The 16956-nt window shown below is 42.2% G+C and overlaps 1 protein-coding gene across 4 annotated transcripts in view; it reads left to right on the top strand.

The window, feature by feature from the left end:
* The window catches only part of LOC115207911 (inositol 1,4,5-trisphosphate receptor type 1), a 167292-nt gene that overhangs the window by 124306 nt on the left and 26030 nt on the right, over positions 1-16956 (top strand). For all 4 annotated transcript variants that reach the window (XM_029775475.1, XM_029775474.1, XM_029775476.1 and 1 more), the window contains 9 exons: positions 1885-2068; positions 2259-2512; positions 3104-3304; positions 3632-3742; positions 4332-4427; positions 4561-4704; positions 4988-5095; positions 5460-5652; positions 9587-9709. In XM_029775475.1, coding sequence (XP_029631335.1) covers positions 1885-2068; positions 2259-2512; positions 3104-3304; positions 3632-3742; positions 4332-4427; positions 4561-4704; positions 4988-5095; positions 5460-5652; positions 9587-9709 — 1414 coding nt within the window. The remainder of the gene's footprint in view (positions 1-1884; positions 2069-2258; positions 2513-3103; positions 3305-3631; positions 3743-4331; positions 4428-4560; positions 4705-4987; positions 5096-5459; positions 5653-9586; positions 9710-16956) is intronic.

Raw genomic sequence — 16956 nt, 5'->3', positions numbered from 1 at the left:
AAGTCCAAACTGTGGTCTCTCCACTAAGGTTCTGTAACCACATGAGATAATAATAATAATAATAATAATAATCCATTTATTTTATATTGCAATATTCATTACAAGAAGAATCGGTCACTTTAAAAACAGAATAAATAAACAATTTAACAAAACATATGTATGGATCTGGCAGTTCTTTGGCAATGGTCTTCCACAGCTTTAGATGACAGGCAGTTTAGAAAGGATAGTATCTTGATAGCACAGTCAAAGCCTTAACAGGGTTTTTTCCTTCCCTTCTTTAGTGTTTGCTGAGGCTGACTGTGGTCATGGTGTAATTGTGTTTTGCATGCATGGGGCACACAGAGATCGAGAGAGTGAGAAAGAAAGAGGAGAAGTCCCATCTTGAAACACGGTGTTGTCAGACCAGGGATTTATCAGCTAGTTTTAGCCGTGGGACAACTTTTTCAAGCGGATGGTTGGAGGGCCGGAACATAATTACAAATAATTTGTAGACTACAAATTGACCGCAAGAAGGCCGAACATATAATATTTGACAAACTCAAAAGTGTGGACACACCTACTCATAGTGAAGACATCAAAACTATGAAATAATACATATAGAATCCTGAAGTATCCAACATTTTTTTTTAAACAAATCAAATTATATTTGACTCTTCAAATATAAATATTGCCTTGATGACAGCTTTACACACTCTTGGCATTCTCTCAACCAGCTTCACCTGTAATACTTTTCTAACACATTTTAATGTTTTTGCTTTCCATATAACTCATTTCTGTGTTCTATTCATGTACTGTTCTATAAACAAATATGTGTTCATGCAAGTGGCTGACTGTAGAAATCCTCACTATCAGTAGCTGCAACTTGGTAGTACATCCAGACCTTGTTTTGAGAATGAACAAAATATATCTTAGTTTCAAGGTCTCAGCTTAGAGAGAAGAAACCTGGTGAGATATTGCTCAGTCACATGTTATGAATACTGATTGGTCTGTCACATGAATGAAACATCATGCAAATATAACTTGTCTGTATATAAGACAACTGCTGGGACTGCCCAGACAGAGCTTCTGACACATTCACTATGGTGCATTAAGTTTGTTGGAACCTCTCCAGCGCGCTGACAAATAAACAACGATTAATTTAAGATTAACTTCGAGTGTCCCTGTGTAAGAATTTCCACGACAAACTCTTGAAGGAGTTCCCACATATGCTGAGCACTTGTTGGCTGCGTATCCTTCACTCTGCGGTCCAACTCATCCCAGACCATCTCAATTGGGTTGAGGACGGGTGATTGTAGAGGCCAGGTCATCTGATGGAGCACTCCATCACTCTCCTTTCTGGTCAAAAACCCCGCTTCACCATTTGGCAGTCTGACAGACAAATTTGGGTTGCCCGAATCAAACAAGTTGTCTAAATAGGCGACTTTAGGTCATCTCGATGGTAATATGCAGTGTTACAGTAACTACATACATTACCAGAATTGCCCTTGTAGCAGAAAGTGTATACGTTTATGATATGTACTTGGTGGTACTGTATACACAGTAGTGCAGACCTATCTTATTTTGATCAATTTGAATTACCTGAACCTTTGTTTAGCGAAAGGGACATTTAGCAGATGCTTTTATCCAAAGCTGTCTTACAGTTATCGCATGTATTGTTGTCATGCGGGAATTGAACCCAGAACTGTGTTATTGCGAACACTATATGCTGCAAGTAACCAACTAAGCCATCAACAATAACGCCTATTGTACTCAAATGGGTAAAATAGGCTGCACACAACAATACACAAGCATTCACATGACGGAAATGAACGTTCCTTCCTTGTTATTTACAACAGAAGGTTACGTTACTTCCCAGTACCTTTTACTTGTCTTCCTTTATACTAGCGTTCCTTCTTCTGCCGTCTGACGGAGGACAAGAAGTCTGAGAAGTTTTTCCGGGTGTTCTACGACCGGATGAAGCTGGCCCAGCTGGAGATCAAAGCCACTGTGACAGTCAACACCAGCGACCTCGGCAACAGAAAGAGGGACGACGACGCCCCCGACAAGGAAGTGCCCATCCGCAAGAAAGGTCAGAGGTCAACCTCTTTTATTGTCAGTTTTTGCATTTTAAGAGAGTAGGATGAAGTTACCCCTAGACACTGATCTAAGGTTTGTTTTTCTCTGAACACGTTAGCAATAAATACTAGCTGCCACAAAGAAGTCTTTATTTTATCCCCAGTACCTAGTTTGGTTCCTCTGTCCTCCCTGTGTCTCTGCAGCCAAAGACTCAACGGTGGTGGTGACAGAGGAAGCAAGAGAGCAACTGCTGGAGGCCTCGTCGGCCACTAAGAAAGCCTTCAACTCATACCGCCGTGAGGCTGACCCAGAGGACCACTTCTCGGCGGCCGACGGCACGCCCAGCGCCGGGGACAAGAGCCAGGAGGACGGAGAGATGAGCTTTATCATTGTCATCATGCAGCCTATCCTGCGCTTCCTCCAGCTACTCTGTGAGAACCACAACCGAGACCTGCAGGTCAGTTATTCAGCCAGCCCAACATCAGGGGAGCTAGCCCTCACAGCTAGCCTCTTAGCAGGACAAGTCATGTTCTATGGCAGTAAGACGCTCTGGATAAGAATGTCTGCTAAATGACCAAAATGTAAATGTTAGGACTTTCTGCGTTGCGTTCTACGAGCCATTTAATATTGCTGTGAATGAACATGAAGAGTAGTAGAATAAACATGAAGTGCATAGTCAGTACATGATATGGGGTTTCTCCCCTGGGCCAGAGGTGGTGGAAGGATCATCAGGAGTAATGAGATTGATGGTTCTATTCACTAATGGAGGCCTGGTGGTCACGTCTCTAATCTAATCTAATCTGTTAGCTCAACACTATGGCGCTGATTACCCAGTGACTCATGGATAGATATTCTCTGTGTTTTAAGGAGTCAGGGTCATCCTGTCCTCATTTTGATGTTAGCTGGAAAGTTCTTCAGTTCAGAGTCACACTTTCAATGCACATTTGCCTTTCAATATGTAATGTATTTTTTTCCGAATGAAATAAAAAATGTTATGTATAAAATGTGCAAACTGCTGTATTGTTACCCTCCCTTGGTCCCTCTCCAGAACTTTCTGCGGTGTCAAAACAACAAGAACAACTATAATCTGGTGTGTGAGACGCTGCAGTTCCTGGACTGTATCTGTGGCAGCACCACGGGAGGCTTGGGTCTACTGGGTCTCTACATCAATGAGAAGAACGTGGCTCTCATCAACCAGACAGTGGAGAGCCTGACCGAGTACTGCCAAGGACCCTGCCACGAGAACCAGGTACTGGGATGGGTACTGACCTTTTAGAACCACAGCTTTTTATGGGCCATTGTCATTAGAACCAATTAACTGTGGGCCTTTGTCATTTTGTCATTAGAACTACAAACAGATACAGTGGGCCTATCCCGTAACAACTAGCTACAAGCACATATGCATACCATACGAAGCAGTTATGGACTCCTATCCTGGGGTCCACTTCTATTGTCATCCATACTACTAATACTGTTTATGGATAGGTTGAGAGGGCCCTGACATGGATAACTAGTGACCTAGTGTAGTCTATGCAGCGTGTTTATAAAATTGACTTAACTTATTGTTTCCTTGCAGAACTGCATCGCCACCCATGAGTCCAATGGCATTGACATCATCATCGCCCTGATCCTGAATGACATCAACCCACTGGGGAAGAAGAGGATGGACCTGGTGCTTGAACTCAAGGTGAGGCCTCCCTCTCAAAGGGTTTTTGTCACAAGTAGTGCACTATATAGGGAATAGGGTGCCATTTTGGACATAGGCTGGGTTTCCACACTGGACCTAGTAGTAACTTTAGTAGCTACTTTACTCCCTACTCTAGTAGCTACTCTATCCCGGAGTGGAACTTCACAAACAGTGTGCTGCTGCTTTTGAAACCTAGACAACTCATGAATCTCTCCTAAGCTAGCTCCTTTGGTGCCAAACCAAATATCTGCAGATTGCATTTTCCCCCTAAGCCTTGTGGATTCTGCATGTTTTCTTTGGAAGGAGGAACAGAAACGGCCTAGAAAAGATTTGATCTTCAACTTTATACATATCTCATGACTATGACATACACCTTTACATGATAACAAACCATCATCTCCGTTCTTTCTCTATTTCTCGCTTTCTCTCTCTCTGTAGTGTTTTTAGTGTAATGAGGATGTCTTATTAAAGACAAAAAGTTTTTTAAAAAGTGTCTCTCTCTCTCTCTCTCGCTCTCTCGCGCTCTCGCGCTCTCGCTCTCTCGCTCTCTCGCTCTCTCGCTCGCTCTCTCGCTCTCTCTCTCTCTCAGAACAATGCCTCCAAGCTGTTGTTGGCTATCATGGAGAGTCGCCATGACAGTGAGAATGCTGAGAGAATCCTGTACAACATGAGACCTAAGGAGCTGGTGAGCCCGTTGTCCCCACAAGACTGTGTGCACACAAGTCCCCCCCAAAAATCTAAATTGCACCCATAAGTCTCCCCACACAGGTATAGAGCGATGAAGGTAATGGTTGTCTGGGTGGTGGTGAGATCCTCAGGTGGAGGTGATCAAGAAGGCCTACCTGCAGGGAGAGGTGGAGTTTGAGGATCCCGAAGAGGACGACGACAGCGGAGATGAGGAGGAGCATGATGCTGCCTCCCCCAGGAACGTGGGCCACAACATCTACATCTTGGCCCACCAGGTAGAGGACAGGGCCTAGTTTACCATAATGACACATTTAGATACACATAGTTTTTTGGATAACCAACCATTTGATCCACAATTGATTGATATTGCATTCAACTATTGGAATCAACCTTTTGATCCAACCATTTGATCCACAGTTGATTCATATTTCATGCAACTATTGGACCCAACCATTTGATCCAACCATTTGAGGCTCTCACACAACAGAGTCAGATGCAGTTTTGCCTGCTATACTTCTCATGAGCGATTTGACCCCTTACTTGACTTGACCCCTGTAGTTGGCACGCCACAACAAGGAGCTGCAGGTGATGCTGAAACCAGGAGGGACCAACGGAGAGGGAGACGAGGCTCTGGAGTTCTACGCCAAACACACTGCTCAGATAGAGGTCAGTAACATCAGTCAAACACACTCACACAGTGTATATTGGATATCTTTAACTGTCATTGACAAAGGAAAATGCTTTTGCCATAGGGAAGTGTTTCATAATACTGGTCCTGTTAGTGCTAGGGGAAAAAAACTAAATATGCACCCCTTTGGGTCCCCAGGACGAGCATTGGAGAAAATGCCATAGATGGATATCAGTTCCTCTTAATCTGATGTGGTTAAATGGGAATACTCAAAAGCCTGGAGCTAAATTACAATGTCCAGCCACATGAGTGCTCTCCAACCAGGGGCTAGGTGGCTGGTCCACTCCACACCCATAGAGCTGACATTGACTGAGTGTGTTCCTGTGTGTGTCCTCCTCTCAGATTGTGCGTCATGACCGCACCATGGAGGAGATAGTGTTCCCTGTGCCCAACATCTGTGAGTTCCTGACCTGTGAGTCCAAACTGAGGGTGTACTACACCACTGAGAGGGACGAGCAGGGCAGCAAGATCAATGACTTCTTCCTCAGTGCAGAGGACCTCTTCAATGAAATGAACTGGCAGAAGAAACTAAGAGGTAGCTAGCTCTTCCAAATGGCTTCTCAAGACTCATTTCTATTACTCTACAGCCACTGAAATTTGACTGCATTAACTAGATGCAGTCAAAAGAAAACATTTTAATAAAAAGTTCTGCCAAAACTTCGTAGTAATTCCTAGTGTAGAGGTCGACCGATTAATCGGAATGGCCGATTAATTAGGGCCGATTTCAAGTTTTCATAACAATCAGAAATCTGTATTTTTGGATGCCGATTTGTATTAAAAAAAAATGTAAGACCTTTATTTAACTAGGCAAGTCAGTTAAGAACACATTCTTATTTTCAATGACGGCCTAGGAACGGTGGGTTAACTGCCTTGTTCAGGTGCAGAAAGACAGATTTTTACCTTGTCAGCTCAGGGATTCAATCTTGAAACCTTACGATTAACTAGTCCAACGCTCTAACCACCTGCTTTACATTGCACTCCACGGGGTTACACGAATGCTGTAAGAAGCCAAGGTAAGTTGCTAGCTAGCATTAAACTTATCTTATAAAAAACAATCAATCAATCATAATCACTAGGTAACTACACATGGTTGATGGTATTACTAGTTTATCTAGCCTGTCCTGCGTTGCATATAATCGCTTAGGTACACGTTGCTCCAACCATAAACATCAATGCCTTTCTTAAAATCAATACACAGGTATATATTTTTAAACCTGCATATTTAGTTAATATTGCCTGTTAACATGAATTTCTTTTAACTAGGGAAAATGTGTCACTTCTCTTGCAAACAGAGTCAGGGTATATGCAGCAGTTTGGGCCGCCTGGCTCGTTGCGAACTGTGAAGACTATTTCTTCCTAACAAAGACAGCCGACTTCGCCAAACGGGGATGATTTAACAAAAGCGCATTTGCGAAAAAAGCACAATTGTTGCACGACTGTACCTAACCATAAACATCAATGCCTTTCTTAAAATCAATACACAGAAGTATATATTTTTAAACCTGCATATTTAGCTAAAAGAAATCCAGGTTAGCAGGCAATATTAACCAGGTGAAATTGTGTCATTTTGCGTTCATTGCACGCAGTCAGGGTATAAGCAACACTTTGGGTAATTTGTCTGAATTTTACGTAATTATGACATAACACTGAAGGTTGTGCAATGTAACAGGAATAACATTTTGTTTTCGAGATGATAGTTTCCGGATTCGACCATATTAATGACCTAAGGCTCGTATTTCTGTGTTTTATTATGTTATAATTAAGTCTATGATTTGATAGAGCAGTCTGACTGAGCGATGGTAAGCAGCAGCAGGCTCGTAAGCATTCATTCAAAATAGCACTTTCGTGCGTTTTGCCAGCAGCCCTTTGCAATGCATTGCGCTGTTTATGACTTCAAGCCTATCAACTCCCAAGATTAGGCTGGTGTAACCCATGTGAAATGGCTAGCTAGTTAGCCGGGTGCGCGCTAATAGCGTTTCAAACGTCACTCGCTCTGAGACTTGGAGTTGTTGTTTCCCTTCCTCTACGTGGGTAATGCTGCTTCGAGGGTGGCTGTTGTCGATGTGTTCCTGGTTCGAGCCCAGGTAGGAGCGAGGAGAGGGACGGAAGCTATACTGTTACACTGGCAATACTAAAGTGCCTATAAGAACATCCAATAGTCAAAGGTATATGAAATACAAATTGTATAGAGAGAAATAGTCCTATAATTCCTATATTAACTACAACCTAAAAAATCTTACCTGGAAATATTGAAGACTCGTGTTAAAAGGAACCACCAGCTTTCATATGTTCTCATGTTCTGAGCAAGGAACTTAAACGTTAGCTTTTTTTACATGGCACATATTGCACTTTTACTTTCTTCTCCAACACGTTGTTTTGCATTATTTAAACCAAATTGAACATGTTTCATTATTTATTTGAGGCTAAATTGATTTTATTGATGTATTATATTAAGTTAAGATAAGTGTTCATTCAGTATTGTTGTAATTGTCATTATTACAAATAAATAAATAAACGTTTTTGAGCCTGTAATCAAACCCACAAATGTTGATGCTCCAGATACTCAACTAGTCTAAAGGCCAGTTTTATTGCTTCTTTAATCAAAACTACAGTTTTCGGCTGTGCTAACATAATTGCAAAAGGGGTTTCTAATGATCAATTAGCCTTTTAAAATGATAAACCTGGATAAGCTAACACAACATGCGATTGGAACACAGGAGTGATGGTTGCTGATAATGGACCTCTGTACGCCTATGTAGATATTCCATAAAAAATCTGCCGTTTCCAGCTACAGTTGTCATTTACAACCTTAATAATGTCTACACTGTATTTCTGATCAACTTTGTTATTTTAATGGACAAAAAATGTGATTTTCTTTAAAAAATAAGGACATTTTTAGGTGACCCCAAACTTTTGAATGGTGGTGTATATCTTAACCGTTTATCATTTCCAGTGATGAAGACATGGATGTCTCATGGTATGGTGGGGTATGCAAAATAGGTGAGCACCTTTATCTCTTGAATGGTTTAGCGTTCAGGTCCAAAAAGTCACTTTCTGAGCAGTACTACAATGGGCAAATATGTATGGAACGTTTTGTTCGATTCAAAGGGGGTGCGGTCAAAAAGTGATTGAATACAAATGGATTTACCCTAATAGCTCTTCTTTCCGCTGTCTGTCAGTGGGCTGTTGGGGGATTTCCACTGAGGTGTGAAACATCTGTAACTGTATGAATCACTACTAACACACACACATGCCCAAACACTTTTTCCTCACTGTCAGACAAGCGAGAAAAGTCCCTCTATTTCTTCTTTTCCAATCAAACCAAACTGAATCAGAATAGCGACACACCAATAGCGTCTTTAAACTGTGCCAACAGGCCAGATTGACTGTCAGCTGTGGGGAGGGTACAGCCAGCCTCAGTAGAGGAAAGGTTACAGTGACATGTCTAAAGGTTGTGCTCCTCACCAGTGTCCTAAACCAACATGAACAGCAGTAAAAGTATCATATTTGTTCATTTAACATTTCGTTCTGTTCTAAGAATGTATTTGTGCTTTAGTACTGAGCCTTTCTATTGTTTCACACTTACAGTACGAGTCACTGATACACTGTATCACACAGAGCTCAGCCACACACTGACCTCCAACTATACATACTACAGAATATACAGAGCCTGCTATACAGTTTCATAACAAACAAAGAAATGTCCAATAGATTCACTCTTATTGGTAAAATGTGTAACTTCATGTTCATTCCCTCCCTCTTCTCTCTCTCCACCTCTTCCTTGCTCTACCTCTACCTTGCTCTACCTTGCTCTACCTCGCTCTACCTCGCTCTACCTCGCTCTACCTCTACCTCGCTCTACCTCTACCTCGCTCTATCTCTACCTCGCTCTCTCTCTACCTCGCTCTACCTCGCTCTCTCTACCTCGCTCTCTCTACCTCGCTCTCTCTACCTCGCTCTCTCTCTACCTCGCTCTCTCTCTACCTCGCTCTCTCTCTACCTCGCTCTCTCTCTACCTCGCTCTACCTCGCTCTACCTCGCTCTACCTCGCTCTACCTCGCTCTACCTCGCTCTACCTCGCTCTCTCTCTACCTCGCTCTCTCTCTACCTCGCTCCCTCTCTACCTCGCTCCCTCTCTACCTCGCTCCCTCTCTACCTCGCTCTACCTCTACCTCGCTCTTTACCTCGCTCTACCTTTACCTCGCTCTTTACCTCGCTCTACCTTTGCCTCGCTCTTTACCTCGCTCTACCTTTACCTCGCTCTCTACCTCGCTCTATCTCTACCTCGCTTTCTACCTCGCTCTCTACCTCGCTCTCTACCTCGCTCTCTACCTCGCTCTACCTCTACCTCGCTCTACTTCTACCTCGCTCTATCTCTACCTCGCTCTACCTCTACCTCGCTCTACCTCTACCTCGCTCTACCTCGCTCTACCTCTACCTCGCTCTACCTCTCTCCCTGTCTCCTCTAGCTCAGCCCGTGTTGTACTGGTGTTCCAGGAACATGTCATTCTGGAGTAACATCTCCTTCAACCTGGCCGTCCTCATGAACCTCCTGGTGGCTTTCTTCTATCCCCTGGAGGGTTTGCGTGAAGGTCAGTCACCTGCCAGCGACCCTGACCTTCGACCTTTAAATTTTTTATAATCTTTACGGGAATGTAATGTACTGTTAAACCAAAGTTAATTTGGAAATTATGGTAACATACTGTACTTTTTTTAACAGTAGCTTACCGTAAATTCCGGACTATAAGCCGCAACTTTTTTCCCAGATTTGAACCTCGCGGCTTAAACAATGACGTGGCTAATATATGGATTTTTCCCGCTTTCAATTTTTTTTTCTACAAAAAAACACATTCTGTGACGTGCTCAGTTTTTTGGCAGCATGAAGCTTTCATTAGACCAATGAAATTGCCGAACGGGTTAAGGTCAAACAACTTTTTTGTTTACTGTTTAGATTAAATCGAGCGCTCTCAAACTTCCCATCATTCTGATTACGGTAGTCATTTTGTCACCCTCATCATGGCAAAGACACGGAAAAATGCATATGATGCAGCTTTCAAGTTGAAGGGGATTGATCTGGCTGTTGGAAAAGGAAATAGAGCTACTGCACGGGAGCTTGGTCTTAACCTCTCTAGGGTAGGGGTCAGTATTTTCACATCCGGATAAAAAAACGTACCCGATTTAATCTGGTTATTACTACTGCCCAGAAACTAGAATATGCATATAATTGTTTGATTTGGATAGAAAACACCCTAAAGTTTCTAAAACTGTTTGAATGGTGTCTGTGAGTATAACAGAACTCATATGGCAGGCCAAAACCTGAGAAGATTCTGTACAGGAAGTGCCCTCTCTGACCATTTCTTGGCCTTCTATACTCTCTTTATTGAAAACAGAGGATCTCTGCTGTAACGTGACACTTTCTAAGGCTCCCATAGGCTCTCAGAAGGCGCCAGAACATTGAATGATGACTTTGCAGCCCCTTCCTGAAAAACAGTAGTGCATTTGGATAGTGGTCGATCTGAGAACAATGAGACGGGCGCGCGTGTGCACGTGAAGAGGCCATTTTACATTTTCAGTCTTTGAACGAAAAAGACGTCTCCCGGTCGGAATATTATCGCTATTTTACGAGAAAAATGGCATAAAAATTGATTTTAAACAGTGTTTGACATGCTTCGAAGTATGGTAATGGAATATTTTGAAATTTGTCACGATACGCGTCCGCGCATCACCGTTCGGATAGTGTCTTGAAAGCAAGAACAAAACAGAGGATATTTGAACATATATATTTGAACTATGGATTATTTTGAACCAAAACAACATTTGTGGATGAAGTAGAAGTCCTGGGAGTGCATTCTGACGAAGAACAGCAAAGGTAATCCCATTTTTCTTATAGTAAATCTGAGTTTGAGGAGTGCCAAACTTGGTGGGTGTCAAATTAGCTAGCCCGTGATGGCGAGCTATCTACTCAGAATATTGCAAAATGTGCTTTTGTCGAAAAGCTATTTTAAAATCTGACACCGCGATTGCATAAAGGAGTTCTGTATCTATAATTCTTAAAATAATTGTTATGTTTTTTGTGAGTAATTTAGTAAATTCACCGGAAGTTTTTGGTATGTTTGCTAGTTCTGAACGTCACATGCTAATGTAAAAAGCTGGTTTTTGATATAAATATGAACTTGATTGAACAAAACATGTATGTATTGTATAACATAATGTCCTAGGAGTGTCATCTGATGAAGATCATCAAAGGTTAGTGCTGCATTTAGCGGTTTTTGTGACATATATGCTAGCTTGAAAAATGGGTGTGTGATTATTTCTGGCTGGGTACTCTCCTGACATAATCTAATGTTTTGCTTTCGTTGTAAAGCCTTTTTGAAATCGGACAATGTGGTTAGATTAACGAGAGTCTTGTCTTTAAAATGGTGTAAAATAGTCATATGTTTGAGAAATTGATGTAATAGCATTTCTAAGGTATTTGAATATCGCGCCACTCGATTCCACTGGCTGTTGACTAGGTGGGACGATTTCGTCCCACATACCCTAGAGAGGTTTTAATGAGTCGATGATAAGACGTTGGAAACAGCAGCGTGAGGAATTGACTCAGTGCAAAAAGACAACTAAAGCTTACTGCAAATTTTTTTTTTTTTTTTTACTAGCCATATTTCGTTAAAGTCTATTTATTTTTGTTACAAGCCGTGTTTCGTTAAAGCCTGTGTAAAGTTAATTTGTTTCAATGTACCGGTAGGCACCTGCGGCTTATAGACATGTGTGGCTTATTTATGTTCAAAAATAAATAAAAAATTCAGTGGGTGCGGCTTATATTCAGGTGCGCTTAATAGTCCGGAAATTACGGTACAGGTAACTGGCTGCCAGTAAGATACTGTAAAAACAACTTTTTTTTTTTTTACAGTGTGTATATGCGTGTAGTGTTGGTTTAAGAAAACACTTTTACAAATTAACCATTGTCTACACGTACTGTAGCTGGTCGCTAGGGACATCATCTGTATATTCAGTCAGTGCTAAGACTCTTCCCTGTACATGAAGGAGTTAAGAGATTTCAGGTTTCCACTGTTTCCATTGCTGATCCTTTCATATGTATTGAGCCATGGTCTGTTTATGTGGGCACTCCGGCCACGGTTCTGTTCCCCTTCAGAGAGATCAAGCTTGTTTGTATGTCCCTTTGAGGTGCTGCTGTAGAACATAGGGTCAGAGGAAGGTTGCGTGAGGAGCACATACAACACTGAGTGCAAAAAAACAGGAAGAACAGACGGTTCAGGTCTCTGTGGTACCTTCCTGACAGTTGCACTGCATCACTTGGACTTCTACATGTATCACAGTGCAACTGGATTGCTAAGATTTTCTCCTTAGTGCTCTTTTGTAAGTGTTTGTAACACAGCTACTTTTTCACTATGGAACATTGAGTGCACAACAACAGTAAATATTTCCAAACCGTGTACCAGTAAGTGTATGTACTGGGCGTTCTGATCTTTGTGGGTCAGAAATAAAAATATTTTTGTGACATTTTGGCCTCTGAAAAGTCACCCACAATCCTTTGCCTGGCCTTCCCTTCCCAAACTTCCCCTGACCCAGTGATCTCCTACCTTCCTTCCCCTCTGACCCGTTGCCCTGCTGAAAAAAAAACAGCATAGGCTGGTGACCAGCCTTCGTTGTGTTTTCACTGGTGACCAGCTTTCATTGTGTGTTTGCCGGTGACCAGCCTTCTGTGTTTTGGACACTGGGCGTACCAGCATATGCTGGTCACCCACAAAACCAACATCAAGTCACATTATGCTCGCTTGCAAGGTGATGTCTCATTCCTATTGGAATCTAGCCTGAGTGCGGATATCCAACCATTTTGAACTTTGATTCACCCAAAATATGCATTCAGAATGACTACTAGGGATAGAAAGTGAATAAATGAGACAACCTAAACTGGAACAACCATTTCAGTAACGGGTACAATAAGTCCAACTAACATTTTTTATTTATTTCACCTTTATTTAACATATTGGATTAGTTTAGGAAAATGTATGTTACTTATCTTTGTGTACAACTCAATCTGCAATAGAGCATGCTGGGAAATATCATAATGATGGGCATGGTTTTGCAGACCAGCTTGACCAGCTACTAGACCATGCTGGAGCAGCATACACAAAATATATTTTTTAGGGGTTCTTTGTCAGGGGGGAGGGTGATATGCATAACCATTATTATTTTATTAATTTTGAGTGGAAGGGTTCATTACTGCTGTGGTGGTTGTGAAGAACCATCCTGTTATTTCCCTCTCCACCATGTTTTCCTTTAATGCAATGAAATGCTATACTGTTAAAGTTCCTGTATTTTTATGTTACAATACAGGCTACTGGTTGCAGTGAAAGTAAGGTGAACAAGTTACTGAATTTTTACAGCTTAATAAAGGTGTTGCTGTAAAATGCTGGTTACTTGAGACGATACCTCACTTGGGATTTAAACTCACAACCTCTCGGTTGCTAATGACCAGAATGTCCTGCTACGCCACCAGGTCTGTGGGTATGACAGAGATTTGCCCACACATTTAATGACAAGAATACGCTTCTGCACTTTGCTTAAATGTGCCCAGATTCAAGTCAATAATTGTCTGATTATCTGACAACACCAATGTAAAAATAGCAGTGCTTAGGGACACTTGATGTAAAGTGTGCATAAATGCTTTGTGGATTTGAACTTGCAAGCTTTTGGGTGGAAGTGCATTACTGTTTTAGCAGTGCCAACAGGCACATCTTTATTACCAAGAATATATATCCACACACTCTCAATATTAGGATACAGTTAGGATACAGTGTTGTTCCCTGGGGTACAAAAAGGTCAAAGGTACACAAGATACCTTCAGAGGTACACATAGGAACTCACCGGGTACTGGTTGGTTCCTATTAGGGTACATGTGTGGATAATCTAGTATAATGGTTAATTTTTTTACCCAATATTTTGAATATAAGGTACTATCACCACTGCATTTTAAAATGTAGGTGGGGGCAATGTATCAATGGGATATATTAGCATATTTGGGCGGCTTGTTGTAATATATTTTTGACAACTGTCAGTGGAAGTGTAGTACCAGTTTAGGTGGTTGATGGTTATGTTGTCAAAGGTTGAGTACTTCTTTAAACACTGTCAGTTCTGCAGTCTTTGTTAGAGCTTGTGACATTAAAGAGCTGCACTGTTAAGAGGTTACTGTTTAAGTTAGGAGGTGCCTGGAAGTTGCTGTGAATTTTGTTACCCAGTTAGCAACCAGATGTCAGTAAGTTATTGTAAAATTCACAGTAACTTAATAGCCAGTAACTGCTAGTAACTCACTGACACCCAGATGTCAAATGCACAGTAACGTACTTGCAAGTAGCTGCCAGAAGCTCAGTGTACCTTCACCGAACTTTGCTGATTACAACAAAGCTTCTAACATTAGTTGACAACTACTAAGCATTCTTTGTGATGAACACACTTGGGACCCCGCCTTACCTTGCCTCAACCTCTTGGTTGGCAGCAAACTGACCTTCCTGACATAACATCAGGTCAGTGAGGGTGACAGAGATAAGCCCAAAAAAACACAATGAAGGCTGGTCACCAGTGAAAACACAATGAAGGCTGGTCACCAGTGAAAACACAATGAAGGCTGGTCACCAGTGAAAACACAATGAAGGCTGGTCACCAGTGAAAACACAATGAAGGCTGGTCACCAGTGAAAACACAATGAAGGCTGGTCACCAGTGAAAACACAATGAAGGCTGGTCACCAGTGAAAACACAATGAAGGCTGGTCACCAGTGAAAACACAATGAAGGCTGGTCTGCTAGCATAAACCGCTAGACCATGCTGTTTTCCCAGCAGAACCAATTAGACCATGCTGGTCAGACCAGCTTGGCCAGCATGGACCAGCATAGACCAGCATGGACCAGCTTAAAATGTGTTCTGGTCTATGCATTTATTTTCAGCAGAGTGACCTCTGACCTCTAGTCACTTGACTGGGATCGGGACTCACTCACTATCCCTGCTCCTCACTGAGCCATTTAAACACTTCAGCACAACCTTTCATTGGCTTCCGTAAAGCACAACTTAAAGTTAACCTCTTTCGATGCACCCAGTTCTGTTAAAATATTAAAATACTTGAAGAAATGCATAACACTCAAAATCTTCCGAAGCCCTCTCTAATGTGGGAAGTTCATATACATTGGCTCATTGACATTAGTCTTATCCAGAGAGTGCTGCCATACAGGCCGTATACCCAGTACGGTCAGGGATTAGGTATTAATTACTGGGGCGGCAGGTAGCCTAGTGGTTAGAGCGTTGGACTAGTAACCGGAAGGCTGCAAGATCGAATCCCCGAGCTGACAAGGTATAAATCTGTCGTTCTGCCCCTGAACAAGGCAGTTAACCCACTGTTCCTAGGCCATCATTTTAAATAAGAGTTTGTAAAATAGTCAAAATAAAGGTAAAATAAAAAAACTGAGTGGAGCAGAATGGCTGTGGGTGAGGCCTCTCCTGTTGACTACAGCAGTATTACAGCATAGTACAGTACATCCCAGTATGCCTGTGTGAGCGTTTCCCTCCCTACAGTACAGTAGAGCTTTGTGAAGAGGGAGAGGGTATCACGTGACACCCCACATACCTTTGGCCTAGTTCTTGTGTGTTTACAAATACACACACTATTTTTGGGGGTGAGACACACACACACACACACACACACACACACACACACACACACACACACACACACACACACACACACACACACACACACACCCCTCCAGTAGCCCCCAGGCAGTCATCCCAACCCTCATGAATCTTTCAGTAAAATATTTTTAGAGGCAGTGGTAGTTATGTAAGTGGCACCTGTCATGTGAGAGGGGGGGAGTTACTGTCATTCTCTCTCTCACTCACTTTCACACTTGCTGTCTCTCCTTTTTCTTTTTTCCATTTTTGCTCCTCTTCTTCCTTCTTTACCTCTGTCTTCCCTCTCTCTCTTATGTCTATCTCCCTCTTCTCTCTACTTCTCCCTCTCTCTTTCCCCAATTTTCTTCTGCCCTAATTTCACACCCCCGTTCCTACGCACGCACACTCACACACGGGCTTGGAATTGCCAGAAAACCTCATGATACAATATTATCACTATACTTAGGTGCCGATACGATATGTATTGCGATTCTCATGATTCTATATGTATTGCGGTTCAATATTGCGATTTGATGTTCCAAACATATTGCTCACTACATGTCTGCTGCAGATGGACAAGAGAGAGCATAAGAAAATGACTTTTGGTCAGTCATGGAAATAAAACTGCTGCAAACATGTTGGCTCACTATTTCAAAAGAAAATGGAGGATGAAAAAGCTACTTTTTATTTATTTTACAAATCGATACAAAGTATCAATATACTGTAATATCATCCAAAATTACTTTGCGATATGTAAATATCGATTTCACCCCCACCCCCCTCATCACTAACACAAACATACACACACCTGCCAGTAGTAAGCTCCTGGTTTAGTGAATGGGGCTGGTTACAGAACCAGGTCTTTGCGTGGCCCTTTTTTACCTGCCTAGTTCAGGTTGGGGTAGTGGTGTGCTGGTGGGGGTGGGGGGGATGCGATTGGTTCGGTGGTAGTGACGGCAGAGCCACATGAAACCCTATGACTGTCACATTAATCCAGGATTTACCCCTGGATCAAGGGGAGCATCAGGTAGCCTTCTCTCTAAAGCCCCGCTAAGGAAAACACACTCAAAGGTGTGTCCTACTTTTTTAGGGTTATGTAACATGCTCTGTTTGAGTTCAAAGTGCAGCTCCTCAAAGCCCCCAGGCGGCTGCTGGTAGTC

Source organism: Salmo trutta, chromosome 14 (assembly GCF_901001165.1).
Source record: "Salmo trutta chromosome 14, fSalTru1.1, whole genome shotgun sequence".
Classification (NCBI taxonomy): Eukaryota; Metazoa; Chordata; class Actinopteri; order Salmoniformes; family Salmonidae; genus Salmo; species Salmo trutta.
Note: the sequence above shows the minus strand (reverse complement) of the source record. Positions and strands in the feature narration are given on the sequence as shown.